Source organism: Oncorhynchus keta, unplaced genomic scaffold (assembly GCF_023373465.1).
Source record: "Oncorhynchus keta strain PuntledgeMale-10-30-2019 unplaced genomic scaffold, Oket_V2 Un_contig_14990_pilon_pilon, whole genome shotgun sequence".
Classification (NCBI taxonomy): Eukaryota; Metazoa; Chordata; class Actinopteri; order Salmoniformes; family Salmonidae; genus Oncorhynchus; species Oncorhynchus keta.
In genome coordinates this window covers 50,331-63,394 of record NW_026279066.1, presented here as the reverse complement: position 1 = coordinate 63,394, position 13,064 = coordinate 50,331, and the positions used below count along the sequence as shown (strand labels likewise).

Here is a 13,064-nt window from a genome sequence, read left to right as displayed (position 1 = left end):
CATTATTAGGCCCTAGCAGTGTGGAGAAGGCTGAGACATTATTAGGCCCTAGCAGTGTGGAGAAGGCTGAGACATTATTAGGCCCTAGCAGTGTGGAGAAGGCTGAGACATTATTAGGCCCTAGCAGTGTGGAGAAGGCTGAGACATTATTAGGCCCTAGCAGTGTGGAGAAGGCTGAGACATTATTAGGCCCTAGCAGTGTGGAGAAGGCTGAGACATTATTAGGCCCTAGCAGTGTGGAGAAGGCTGAGACATTATTAGGCCCTAGCAGTGTGGAGAAGGCTGAGACATTATTAGGCCCTAGCAGTGTGGAGAAGGCTGAGACATTATTAGGCCCTAGCAGTGTGGAGAAGGCTGAGACATTATTAGGCCCTAGCAGTGTGGAGAAGGCTGAGACATTATTAGGTCCGAGCAGTTTGGTTGTGGAGAAGGCTGAGACATTATTAGATCCTAGCAGTATGGAGAAGGCTGAGGCATTATTAGGCCCTCGCAGTGTGGAGAAGGCTGAGACATTATTAGGCCCTAGCAGTTTGGAGAAGGCTGAGACATTATTAGGCCCTAGCAGTGTGGAGAAGGCTGAGACATTATTAGGCCCCAGCAGTGTGGAGAAGGCTGAGACATTATTAGGTCCTAGCAGTGTGGAGAAGGCTGAGACATTATTAGGCCCTAGCAGTATGGAGAAGGCTGAGACATTATTAGGCCCTAGCAGTGTGGAGAAGGCTGAGACATTATTAGGCCCTAGCAGTGTGGAGAAGGCTGAGACATTATTATTCACCCAGTAGATATGGGAGTTTTTCAAAATTGGATTTCTTTTCGAATTCTTTGTGGATCTGTGTAATCTGAGGGAAATATGTCTCTCTAATATGGTCATACATTGGGCAGGAGGTTAGGAAGTGCAGCTCAGTTTCCACCTCATTTTGTGAGCAGTGAGCACATAGCCTGTCTTCTCTTGAGAGCCAGGTCTGCCTACGGCGGCCTTTCTCAATAGCAAGGCTATGCTCGCTGAGTCTGTACATAGTCAAAGCTTTCCTTAATTTTGGGTCAGTCACAGTGGTCAGGTATTCTGCCACTATGTACTCTCTGTTTAGGGCCAAATAGCATTCTAGTTTGCTCTGTTTGTTGTTAATTCTTTCCAATGTGTCAAGTAATTATCTTTTTGTTTTCTCATGATTTGGTTGGGTCTAATTGTGCTGCTGATCTCCCCATCACCAATCTCTTAAAACATTTTAAATATTTATTTAACTTGGCAAGTCAGTTTAGATCAAATTCTAATTTACAATGACGCTTTCCCCAGCCAATCCCCGATGACACTGGGCCAATTGTGCAATTCCCTATGGGACTTCCAATCTCGGCCAGATGTGATAACCCCAGCCCTCTCTCAAAGTTTCCTACAACCACGATCCCCCCACGATCCTAGAATACTCTCTCCTCCAGACTCCAAGGCCATAGTGGATGGTAACCTGAAGCTGATCCTATATATTACGTTCTCTCCTCCAGACTCCAAGGCCATAGTGGATGGTAACCTGAAGCTGATCCTATATATTACGTTCTCTCCTCCAGACTCCAAGGCCATAGTGGATGGTAACCTGAAGCTGATCCTTGGCATGGTGTGGACACTGATCCTCCACTACTCCATCTCCATGCCCATGTGGGACGAGGAGGAGAAGGGGGGCGACGGCCAGCACAAGACCCCGAAACAGAGGCTTCTGGGATGGATCCAGAACAAGCTCCCAGAGATCTCCATCCACAACTTCAGCAGAGACTGGCAGAGTGGCAGAGCACTGGGGGCACTGGTCAACAGCTGTGTTCCGGGTAGGTTAGGGGTCAGGGATTAGAGGTTAGGGGTTAAGGGTCGTAGTCAAAGGTGGGCCAAGCATTATAGTGGTTTGGGGGGGTGTAAGTGATTTATGGGTTTGTGTGTGTGTGGAGGGTGTAGGTGAATCACAGGGTTTGTGTGAGGGGGGCGGTAAGTGATTTCAGGGTATGTGTGGGGAGGGGGGTAGGTGATTTCAGGATATGTGTGGGGAGGGGAGGTAGGTGACTTCAGGGTTTGTGTGGGGAGGGGGTAAGTGATTTCAGGGTTTGTGTGTGGAGGGGGTAGGTGATTTCAGGGTTTGTGTGTGGGGGTAGGTGATTTCAGGGTTTGTGTGTGTGGGGGGTGATTTCAGGGTTTGTGTGTGTGTGGGGGGTAGGTGATTTCAGGGTTTGTGTGTGTGTGGGTGTAGGTGAATCACAGGGTTTGTGTGAGGGGGGCGGTAAGTGATTTCAGGGTATGTGTGGGGGGGTAGGTGATTTCAGGGTATGTGTGGGGAGGGGGGTAGGTGATTTCAGGGTTTGTGGGGGGGTAGGTGATTTCAGGGTTTGTGTGTGGAGGGGGTAGGTGATGTCAGGGTTTGTGTGGGGAGGGGGTAGCTGATTTCAGGGTTTGTGTGCGTGTGTGTGGGGGGTAGGTGATTTCAGGGTTTGTGTGTGGGGGGTGTAAGGATTTCAGGGTTTGTGTGTGGGGGAGGTGATTTCAGGGTTTGTGTGTGGGGGGGTGTAAGTGATTTCAGGGTTTTGTGTGTGGGGGAGGGGAGGTGATTTCAGGGTTTGTGTGTGGGGGAGGGGGAGGTGATTTCAGGGTTTGTGTGTGGGGGAGGGGGGAGGTGATTTCAGGGTTTGTGTGTGGGGGGTAGGTGATTTCAGGGTTTGTATGTGTGTGTGTGTGGGGGGTTTAGGGATTGTGTGTGTGGGGGGGGAGAAAGGGGGGAAGTCTGTAATAGATGATATTATCATTGAATTATGTAATAGATTATATTATTATTATATTATGTAATAGATTATATTATTATTATATTGTGTAATAGATGATATTATGTAATAGAGATAGAGGGATGTTTGTCAGTTGGTAAATGGTCATGCTGAGATGAGGAGAGGAGTTGGTAAAATGTGATATTCTGTCAAGTCATCATGGATTCCCTTTGAGAACAACGTAGAATTGCAGGAAAATTGTTTTAAAAATGCTATCAATTTCAGGGGAGGACCCCACGTAGTTCTTCTTCTCCCATTAATTATTTCAGGGGAGGACCCCACGTAGTTCTTCTTCTCTCCCATTAATTATTTCAGGGGAGGACCCCACGTAGTTCTTCTTCTCTCCCATTAATTATTTCAGGGGAGGACCCCCACATAGTTCTTCTTCTCTCCCATTAATTATTTCAGGGGGAGGACCCCCACGTAGTTCTTCTTCTCTCAGATTAATTATTTCAGGGGGAGGACCCCCACGTAGTTCTTCTTCTCTCAGATTAATTATTTCAGGGGGAGGACCCCCACGTAGTTCTTCTTCTCTCCCATTAATTATTTCAGGGGGAGGACCCCCACGTAGTTCTTCTTCTCTCCCATTAATTATTTCAGGGGGAGGACCCCCACGTAGTTCTTCTTCTCTCCCATTAATTATTTCAGGGGGAGGACCCCCACGTAGTTCTTCTTCTCTCAGATTAATTATTTAATTCCAACATGGTGTGTTTACAACAAAAACGGAACAAAATGTAATTCAAGTAATTGAACCGAAAGCAGACAATTAGTTGTTTAATAACCCCCCAAAAAATGAAAATCACGTAGTTACCAATAAAGTGTTAAACAAATGAAATATATTTGAGATTTGAGATTCTTCTAAGGAGCCACCCTTTGTCTTGATGACAGCTTTGCAAACTCTTGGCATTTTCTCAACCAGCTTCATATTTGGTAAAAGACCAATCATTTGTGTTGTAACAAGGTACAGAAGATGGTCTTTTACCAGAATAGTCCTAAGTTACTTTAAGACCAAGTCCTAAGTTACTTTAAGAGATGAAGGTCAGTCCATCATTACTTTAAGAGATGAAGGTCAGTCCATCATTACTTTAAGAGATGAAGGTCAGTTCATTAGAGTTTACTGCATAAGAAATTGCAGCCCAAGTAGATGCTTCAAAGAGTTCAAGTAACAGACACATCTCAACATCAACTGTTCAGAGGAGACAGTGTGCATCAGGCCTTCATGGTTGAATTGCTATAAAAGAAACCACTACACAAGGACACCAATAAGAAGAGACTTGCTTTGGCCAAGAAACACAAGCAATGGACATTAGACTGGTGGAAATCTGTCCTTTGGTCTGATGAGTCCAAATTTGAGACGTTTGGTTCCAACCGCTGTGTCTTTGTGAGACGCAGAGTAGGTGAACGGATGATCTACTCATGTGTGGTTCCCACCGTGAAGCATGGAGGAGGAGGTGTGATGTCTTTATGAGACGCAGAGTAGGTGAACGGATGATCTCCACATGTGTGGTTCCCACCGTGAAGCATGGAGGAGGAGGTGTGATGTCTTTATGAGACACAGAGTAGGTGAACGGATGATCTCCACATGTGTGGTTCCCACCGTGAAGCATGGAGGAGGAGGTGTGATGTCTTTATGAGACGCAGAGTAGGTGAACGGATGATCTCCACATGTGTGGTTCCCACCGTGAAGCATGGAGGAGGAGGTGTGATGTCTTTATGAGACGCAGAGTAGGTGAACGGATGATCTCCACATGTGTGGTTCCCACCGTGAAGCATGGAGGAGGAGGTGTGATGTCTTTATGAGACGCAGAGTAGGTGAACGGATGATCTCCACATGTGTGGTTCCCACCGTGAAGCATGGAGGAGGAGGTGTGGGGGTGCTTTGCTGGTGACACTGTCAGTGATTAATTTAGAATTCAAAGGGCACTTAACCAGCATGGCTACCATAGTACAATGAGGACAATGAGCTAACACACCTCCAGGCTGTGTAAGGACTTTTTAACCAAGAAGGAGAGTGATGGAGTGCTTTATCAGGTGACCTGGCCTCCACCTGGCATCCACAATCACCCAACCTCAAAGATTAGGACCGCAAAGGGAAGGAAAAGCAGCCATGAAGTTCTCAGCATATGTTGGAACTCCTTCAAGACTGTTGGAAAACTATTCCAGGTGAAGCTGGTTGAGAGAATGCCAAGAGTGTGCAAAGCTGTCATATCAAGGCAAAGGGTAGCTCCTTTGAAGAATCTCAAGAATATATTTGGATTTGTTTAAGATATGTGTTATTTCATAGTTTTGATGTCTTCACTATTATCCTACAATATAGAAAATAATAAAACTACAGAAAAACTCTGGAATGAGTCGGTGTGTCCAGACTTTTGACTAGTACGGTATATGTATATGTATATATGTATATATGTATATATGTATATATGTGTATATGTATATATGTGTATATGTATATATGTATATATGTATATATGTATATATGTATATGTGTGTATATGTATATATGTATATATGTATATATGTGTATATGTATATATGTATATATGTATATATGTATATATGTATATATGTATATATGTATATGTATATATGTATATATGTATATATGTAATGTGTGTGTGTTGCAGGCCTGTGTGCAGACTGGAACCAGTGGGACCAAACTAAACCAGTGGACAACGCCCGGGAGGCCATGAAACAGGCTGATAACTGGCTAGGCATCCCTCAGGTACACTAGCTATGCTAACCATTAAACTGTTCTCTATGGAGTCAGGCTAACTGGCTAACGACTAGATGGGTATCCCTCAGGTACGCTAGCCATCACACTCTTCTCTATGGAGTCAGGCTAACTGGCTAACGACTAGATGGGTATCCCTCAGGTACGCTAGCTATGCTAACCATTAAACTGTTCTCTATATAGCCAGGCTGTCGACCCCCTATTACAGATATGTGATGTCATAGGTACGAGATGAGTGGCTTTACTGTAATCACTGTCCTCTGTGGCTAATTATGTGTGCAGCGTGTCTGTGTGTAAAGTTGGCATCTTGGCAGGGTTGGTAGAATGTGTGTGTGTGTGTAACGTTGGCATCTTGGCAGGGTTGGTAGAATGTGTGTGTGTGTAACGTTGGCATCTTGGCAGGGTTGGTAGAATGTGTGTGTGTGTGTAACGTTGGCATCTTGGCAGGGTTGGTAGAATGTGTGTGTGTGTGTAACGTTGGCATCTTGGCAGGGTTGGTAGAATATGTGTGTGTGTGTAACGTTGGCATCTTGGCAGGGTAGGTAGAATGTGTGTCTGTGTGTAACGTTGGCATCTTGGCAGGGTTGGTAGAATGTGTGTGTGTGTGTAACGTTGGCATCTTGGCAGGGTAGGTAGAATGTGTCTGTGTGTAACGTTGGCATCTTGGCAGGGTTGGTAGAATGTGTGTGTGTGTGTGTAACGTTGGCATCTTGGCAGGGTTGGTAGAATGTGTGTGTGTGTGTAACGTTGGCATCTTGGCAGGGTTGGTAGAATGTGTGTGTGTGTGTAACGTTGGCATCTTGGCAGGGTTGGTAGAATGTGTGTGTGTGTGTAACGTTGGCATCTTGGCAGGGTAGGTAGAATGTGTGTCTGTGTGTAACGTTGGCATCTTGGCAGGGTTGGTAGAATGTGTGTGTGTGTGTGTGTAACGTTGGCATCTTGGCAGGGTTGGTAGAATGTGTGTGTGTGTGTAACGTTGGCATCTTGGCAGGGTTGGTAGAATGTGTGTGTGTGTGTAACGTTGGCATCTTGGCAGGGTTGGTAGAATGTGTGTGTGTGTGTGTGTAACGTTGGCATCTTGGCAGGGTTGGTAGAATATGTGTGTGTGTGTAACGTTGGCATCTTGGCAGGGTTGGTAGAATGTGTGTGTGTGTGTAACGTTGGCATCTTGGCAGGGTTGGTAGAATGTGTGTGTGTGTAACGTTGGCATCTTGGCAGGGTAGGTAGAATGTGTGTCTGTGTGTAACGTTGGCATCTTGGCAGGGTTGGTAGAATGTGTGTGTGTGTGTGTGTAACGTTGGCATCTTGGCAGGGTTGGTAGAATGTGTGTGTGTGTGTAACGTTGGCATCTTGGCAGGGTTGGTAGAATATGTGTGTGTGTGTAACGTTGGCATCTTGGCAGGGTAGGTAGAATGTGTGTCTGTGTGTAACGTTGGCATCTTGGCAGGGTAGGTAGAATGTGTGTCTGTGTGTAACGTTGGCATCTTGGCAGGGTTGGTAGAATGTGTGTGTGTGTGTGTGTAACGTTGGCATCTTGGCAGGGTTGGTAGAATGTGTGTGTGTGTAACGTTGGCATCTTGGCAGGGTTGGTAGAATATGTGTGTGTGTGTAACGTTGGCATCTTGGCAGGGTAGGTAGAATGTGTGTCTGTGTGTAACGTTGGCATCTTGGCAGGGTTGGTAGAATGTGTGTGTGTGTAACGTTGGCATCTTGGCAGGGTTGGTAGAATGTGTGTGTGTGTGTAACGTTGGCATCTTGGCAGGGTTGGTAGAATGTGTGTGTGTGTGTGTGTAACGTTGGCATCTTGGCAGGGTTGGTAGAATGTGTGTGTGTGTGTAACGTTGGCATCTTGGCAGGGTTGGTAGAATATGTGTGTGTGTGTGTAAAGGGGATGAGTGCTGTCCTGTAAAAGTTTTAGGAGGATGAGTTTTGAGTGAAGGGGATGAGTGCTGTCCTGTAAAAGTTTTAGGAGGATGAGTTTTGAGAGAAGGGGATGAGTGCTGTCCTGTAAAAGTTTTAGGAGGATGAGTTCTGAGTGAATGGGATGAGTGCTGTCCTGTAAAAGTTTTAGGAGGATGAGTTTTGAGAGAAGGGGATGAGTGCTGTCCTGTAAAAGTTTTAGGAGGATGAGTTTTGAGTGAAGGGGATGAGTGCTGTCCTGTAAAAGTTTTAGGAGGATGAGTTTTGAGTGAAGGGGATGAGTGCTGTCCTGTAAAAGTTTTAGGAGGATGAGTTTTGAGTGAAGGGGATGAGTGCTGTCCTGTAAAAGTTTTAGGAGGATGAGTTTTGAGTGAAGGGGATGAGTGCTGTCCTGTAAAAGTTTTAGGAGGATGAGTTTTGAGTGAAGGGGATGAGTATTGTCCTGTAAAAGGTTTAGGAGGATGAGTTTTGAGTGAAGGGGATGAGTATTGTCCCGTAAAAGTTTTAGGAGGATGAGTTTTGAGTGAAGGGGATGAGTATTGTCCCGTAAAAGTTTTAGGAGGATGAGTTTTGAGTGAAGGGGATGAGTATTGTCCTGTAAAAGTTTTAGGAGGATGAGTTTTGAGTGAAGGGGATGAGTATTGTCCTGTAAAAGTTTTAGTAGGATGAGTTTTGAGTGAAGGGGATGAGTGCTGTCCTATGAAATGCTTTCAAGTTTTAGGAGGATGAGTTCTGAGTGAATGGGATGAGTGCTGTCCTATGAAATGCTTTCAAGTTTTAGGAGGATGAGTTTTGAGTGAAGGGGATGAGTATTGTCCTGTAAAAGTTTTAGGAGGATGAGTTTTGAGTGAAGGGGATGAGTACTGTCCTGTAAAATGCTTTCAAGTTTTAGGAGGATGAGTTTTGAGTGAAGGGGATGAGTGCTGTCCTATGAAATGCTTTCAAGTTTTAGGAGGATGAGTTCTGAGTGAATGGGATGAGTGCTGTCCTATGAAATGCTTTCAAGTTTTAGGAGGATGAGTTTTGAGTGAAGGGGATGAGTATTGTCCTGTAAAAGTTTTAGGAGGATGAGTTTTGAGTGAAGGGGATGAGTATTGTCCTGTAAAAGTTTTAGGAGGATGAGTTTTGAGTGAAGGGGATGAGTACTGTCCTGTAAAATGCTTTCAAGTTTTAGGAGGATGAGTTTTGAGTGAAGGGGATGAGTGCTGTCCTATGAAATGCTTTCAAGTTTTAGGAGGATGAGTTTTGAGTGAATGGGATGAGTACTGTCCTGTGAAATGCTTTCAAGTTTTAGGAGGATGAGTTCTGAGTGAATGGGATGAGTACTGTCCTGTGAAATGCTTTCAAGTTTTAGGAGGATGAGTTCTGAGTGAATGGGATGAGTACTGTCCTGTAAAATGCTTTCAAGTTTTAGGAGGATGAGTTTTGAGTGAAGGGGATGAGTGCTGTCCTATGAAATGCTTTCAAGTTTTAGGAGGATGAGTTCTGAGTGAAGGGGATGAGTATTGTCCTGTAAAAGTTTTAGGAGGATGAGTTTTGAGTGAAGGGGATGAGTATTGTCCTGTAAAAGTTTTAGGAGGATGAGTTTTGTGAACAGGTTGGTGGCAGATTCTTGATCTGTACCAATGATCCTTCCTGCCGTCTTAATCACGCTCTGGATCTTGACTTGGTCATGTTTCTGAACACGCATGTCAGACCAAAGGACAACACACTCTGCCGGACATATTTACAGGACCTTAAGCACACAGCCAAGACAACGTAGGACTGGCTTTGGGACAAGTCTCAATGTCCTTGCATGGCCCAACCAGTGCCTGGACTTTAACTTGATCGAACATTGCTCAAATTATATATTATTCATTACAATATTTAGTTGAGGTTAAGGGTTTAGTGAATGATTTGTCCCAAATACAATTATTTTAGTTTTGGAAATATTTAGGACCAACTTATTCCTTGCCACCCATTCTGAAACGAACTGCTCTTTGAAGTGTTGAGTCATTTCAGTCACTGCAGTAGCTGAAGTGTATAGTGTTGAGTCATTTCAGTCACTGCAGTAGCTGAAGTGTATAGTGTTGAGTCATTTCAGTCACTGCAGTAGCTGAAGTGTATAGTGTTGAGTCATTTCAGTCACTGCAGTAGCTGAAGTGTATAGTGTTGAGTCATTTCAGTCACTGCAGTAGCTGAAGTGTATAGTGTTGAGTCATTTCAGTCACTGCAGTAGCTGAAGTGTATAGTGTTGCAGTCATTTCAGTCACTGCAGTAGCTGAAGTGTATAGTGTTGAGTCATTTCAGTCACTGCAGTAGCTGAAGTGTATAGTGTTGCAGTCATTTCAGTCACTTCAGTAGCTGAAGTGTATAGTGTTGAGTCATTTCAGTCACTGCAGTAGCTGAAGTGTATAGTGTTGAGTCATTTCAGTCACTGCAGTAGCTGAAGTGTATAGTGTTGCAGTCATTTCAGTCACTGCAGTAGCTGAAGTGTATAGTGTTGAGTCATTTCAGTCACTGCAGTAGCTGAAGTGTATAGTGTTGAGTCATTTCAGTCACTGCAGTAGCTGAAGTGTATAGTGTTGAGTCATTTCAGTCACTGCAGTAGCTGAAGTGTATAGTGTTGAGTCATTTCAGTCACTGCAGTAGCTGAAGTGTAGTCATTTCAGTGTTGAGTCATTTCAGTCACTGCAGTAGCTGAAGTGTATAGTGTTGAGTCATTTCAGTCACTGCAGTAGCTGAAGTGTATAGTGTTGAGTCATTTCAGTCACTGCAGTAGCTGAAGTGTATAGTGTTGAGTCATTTCAGTCACTGCAGTAGCTGAAGTGTATAGTGTTGAGTCATTTCAGTCACTGCAGTAGCTGAAGTGTATAGTGTTGAGTCATTTCAGTCACTGCAGTAGCTGAAGTGTATAGTGTTGAGTCATTTCAGTCACTGCAGTAGCTGAAGTGTATAGTGTTGAGTCATTTCAGTCACTGCAGTAGCTGAAGTGTATAGTGTTGAGTCATTTCAGTCACTGCAGTAGCTGAAGTGTATAGTGTTGAGTCATTTCAGTCACTGCAGTAGCTGAAGTGTATAGTGTTGAGTCATTTCAGTCACTGCAGTAGCTGAAGTGTATAGTGTTGAGTCATTTCAGTCACTGCAGTAGCTGAAGTGTATAGTGTTGAGTCATTTCAGTCACTGCAGTAGCTGAAGTGTATAGTGTTGAGTCATTTCAGTCACTGCAGTAGCTGAAGTGTATAGTGTTGAGTCATTTCAGTCACTGCAGTAGCTGAAGTGTATAGTGTTGAGTCATTTCAGTCACTGCAGTAGCTGAAGTGTATAGTGTTGCAGTCATTTCAGTCACTGCAGTAGCTGAAGTGTATAGTGTTGAGTCATTTCAGTCACTGCAGTAGCTGAAGTGTATAGTGTTGAGTCATTTCAGTCACTGTAGTAGCTGAAGTGTATAGTGTTGAGTCATTTCAGTCACTGCAGTAGCTGAAGTGTATAGTGTTGAGTCATTTCAGTCACTGCAGTAGCTGAAGTGTATAGTGTTGCAGTCATTTCAGTCACTGCAGTAGCTGAAGTGTATAGTGTTGAGTCATTTCAGTCACTGCAGTAGCTGAAGTGTATAGTGTTGAGTCATTTCAGTCACTGCAGTAGCTGAAGTGTATAGTGTTGAGTCATCCACATACAGTTGTAGTCGGAAGTTTGATCACACAGTCTTCATAGATCGATATCTAGGCTATATATGGACCGATTTAATCGAAAAAAGACCCAATAGTGATGTTGTGTGTGTGTGTCTAAACATTGTGTCCGGTCTGATTTCCTAGGTGATAACCCCAGAGGAAATTGTTGACCCCAATGTAGATGAACATTCCGTGATGACATACCTGTCCCAGTTCCCCAAGTCCAAACTGAAGCCTGGTGCACCCCTGTGCCCAGGACTCAACCCCAAGAATGCCTGCGCATACGGACCAGGTACACTGTTCATTGTCACATACACAGGTGTTGTTTTACCGTCAGACACCCTTTGGAGCAATTTAGGGTGAAGTGCCTTGCTCAAGGGCACAACGGAATATTTTTCACCTTGTCTGATCAGGTTTTCGAACCTGTGACTTCTTGGTTACTGGCCCAACGCTCTAACCGCTAGGCTACCTGCAGCACCACCACCACCACCACCACACCCACCCACTACTACCATCATCACCATCACTACCATATAAAAATATAAGTGTGCAATAACCCATCACAATGTCGCTTTGATTCTCTTAGTCTCTCTCTCTCTCTCTCCCTCTCTCTCTCTCTCTCTCTCTCTCTCTCTCTCTCTCTCTCTCTCTCTCTCTCTCTCTCTCTCTTTCTCCAGGTATAGAGCCAGTAGGTAACTTTGTGATGAAGAAGGCAGTGTTTACAGTGGAGACCATCAGTGCTGGGATGGGAGAGGTCCTAGTGCATGTAGAGGACCCTGCCGGACACAAAGAGGAGGTATGCATTCGCATGCACACACAGCATACACATCTTGTCTTTCTGTTTCTCTGTGTGTCATCTCTCTCTCTCTGTCTGTATCGCTGTGTGTCATCTCTCTCTCTCTCTGTCTCTCTCTGTGACATCTCTCTCTGTCTGTATCTCTATGTGACATCTCTCTCAATTCAATTCAAGGGCTTTATTGGCATGGGAAACATATGTTAACATTGCCAAAGCAAGTGAAGTAAATAACAAACACAAATGAAATAAACAATAAAAAGTAAACATTACACTTACAGAAGTTCCAAAAAGAATAAAGACATTTCAAATGTCATATTTTGTCTATATACAGTTGTCATGACGTTGGCCTGTGGGTAAGGTTTATGATACCCCCCCATAAATACCTTTCTCCCTTCCCTCTCTCCAACTCTACTGAGGGACTCTTGAATAGCCTTTATTAAACATAGAGAGTCTGGGAACATCAAACAAGTGGAAGGAAAGGAACCATATTTCGGTAATAGAGCCAGTTGAAAATATGCGTTGGTGCTTAATGAATATGATGTTAGTTCGGTTGTCATCTGAGACATGACTGATGACAGGATGACATAAACTGTATCTGGGAAAGTCTACACATTATAGTTATCAGATGGAATTGTTGTGCAATTAAAATAGAATTGAAATGAAACTATTTGTGAAAAGATTAAATGTAATTTTAGCTTCCAAATGAGAATTTAGTTTTCAGAAGACTAGAGCGTGGGCTAGTAAAGGACGGACAGAGTATCCCGTCTACCACACAATGACGACACTACAACGTTTCCCGTTCACCACCAGAGACACTCTTCAAAGGACAAAGGACTGGTTGTAAACTATGAAACACGGCCCTCTCTCCCAACCCTATATAAGCCCCTTGACGAAAATGTAACCTTCTGCTCCAAGGACGTGCGGACTTGAGGTCCCCACGTTGAAAGGACAAAAACTAAGCCAACCTCAGCAAGAACCTGACGAAATTAGCATCAAATATCAATCTAAAGGTGACGACCTACACGCTGGAAGGATGAATTTCAACTATACCAGCCAGAATAAAGTAAAGTTTGTCAACTTGGTAGGAACTTTGAACTCTTATTCACTAAAGAAGCAACTGTAGCGCAGCAACTGTAGACGTTGGCTAGGAGAGGACGGACAGAGTAACGGTTCG

At 44.2% G+C, this 13,064-nt stretch overlaps 1 protein-coding gene across 1 annotated transcript in view; it reads left to right on the top strand.

Annotated features, from left to right (window-relative positions):
- Positions 1 to 1,304: 1,304 nt before the first annotated feature.
- The window catches only part of LOC118382380 (filamin-A-like), a 34,791-nt gene continuing 23,031 nt past the window's right edge, over positions 1,305 to 13,064 (top strand). Inside the window, exons 1-4 of the mRNA XM_052502069.1 lie at positions 1,305 to 1,812; positions 5,418 to 5,515; positions 11,239 to 11,386; positions 11,772 to 11,890. Coding sequence (XP_052358029.1) covers positions 1,305 to 1,812; positions 5,418 to 5,515; positions 11,239 to 11,386; positions 11,772 to 11,890 — 873 coding nt within the window. The remainder of the gene's footprint in view (positions 1,813 to 5,417; positions 5,516 to 11,238; positions 11,387 to 11,771; positions 11,891 to 13,064) is intronic.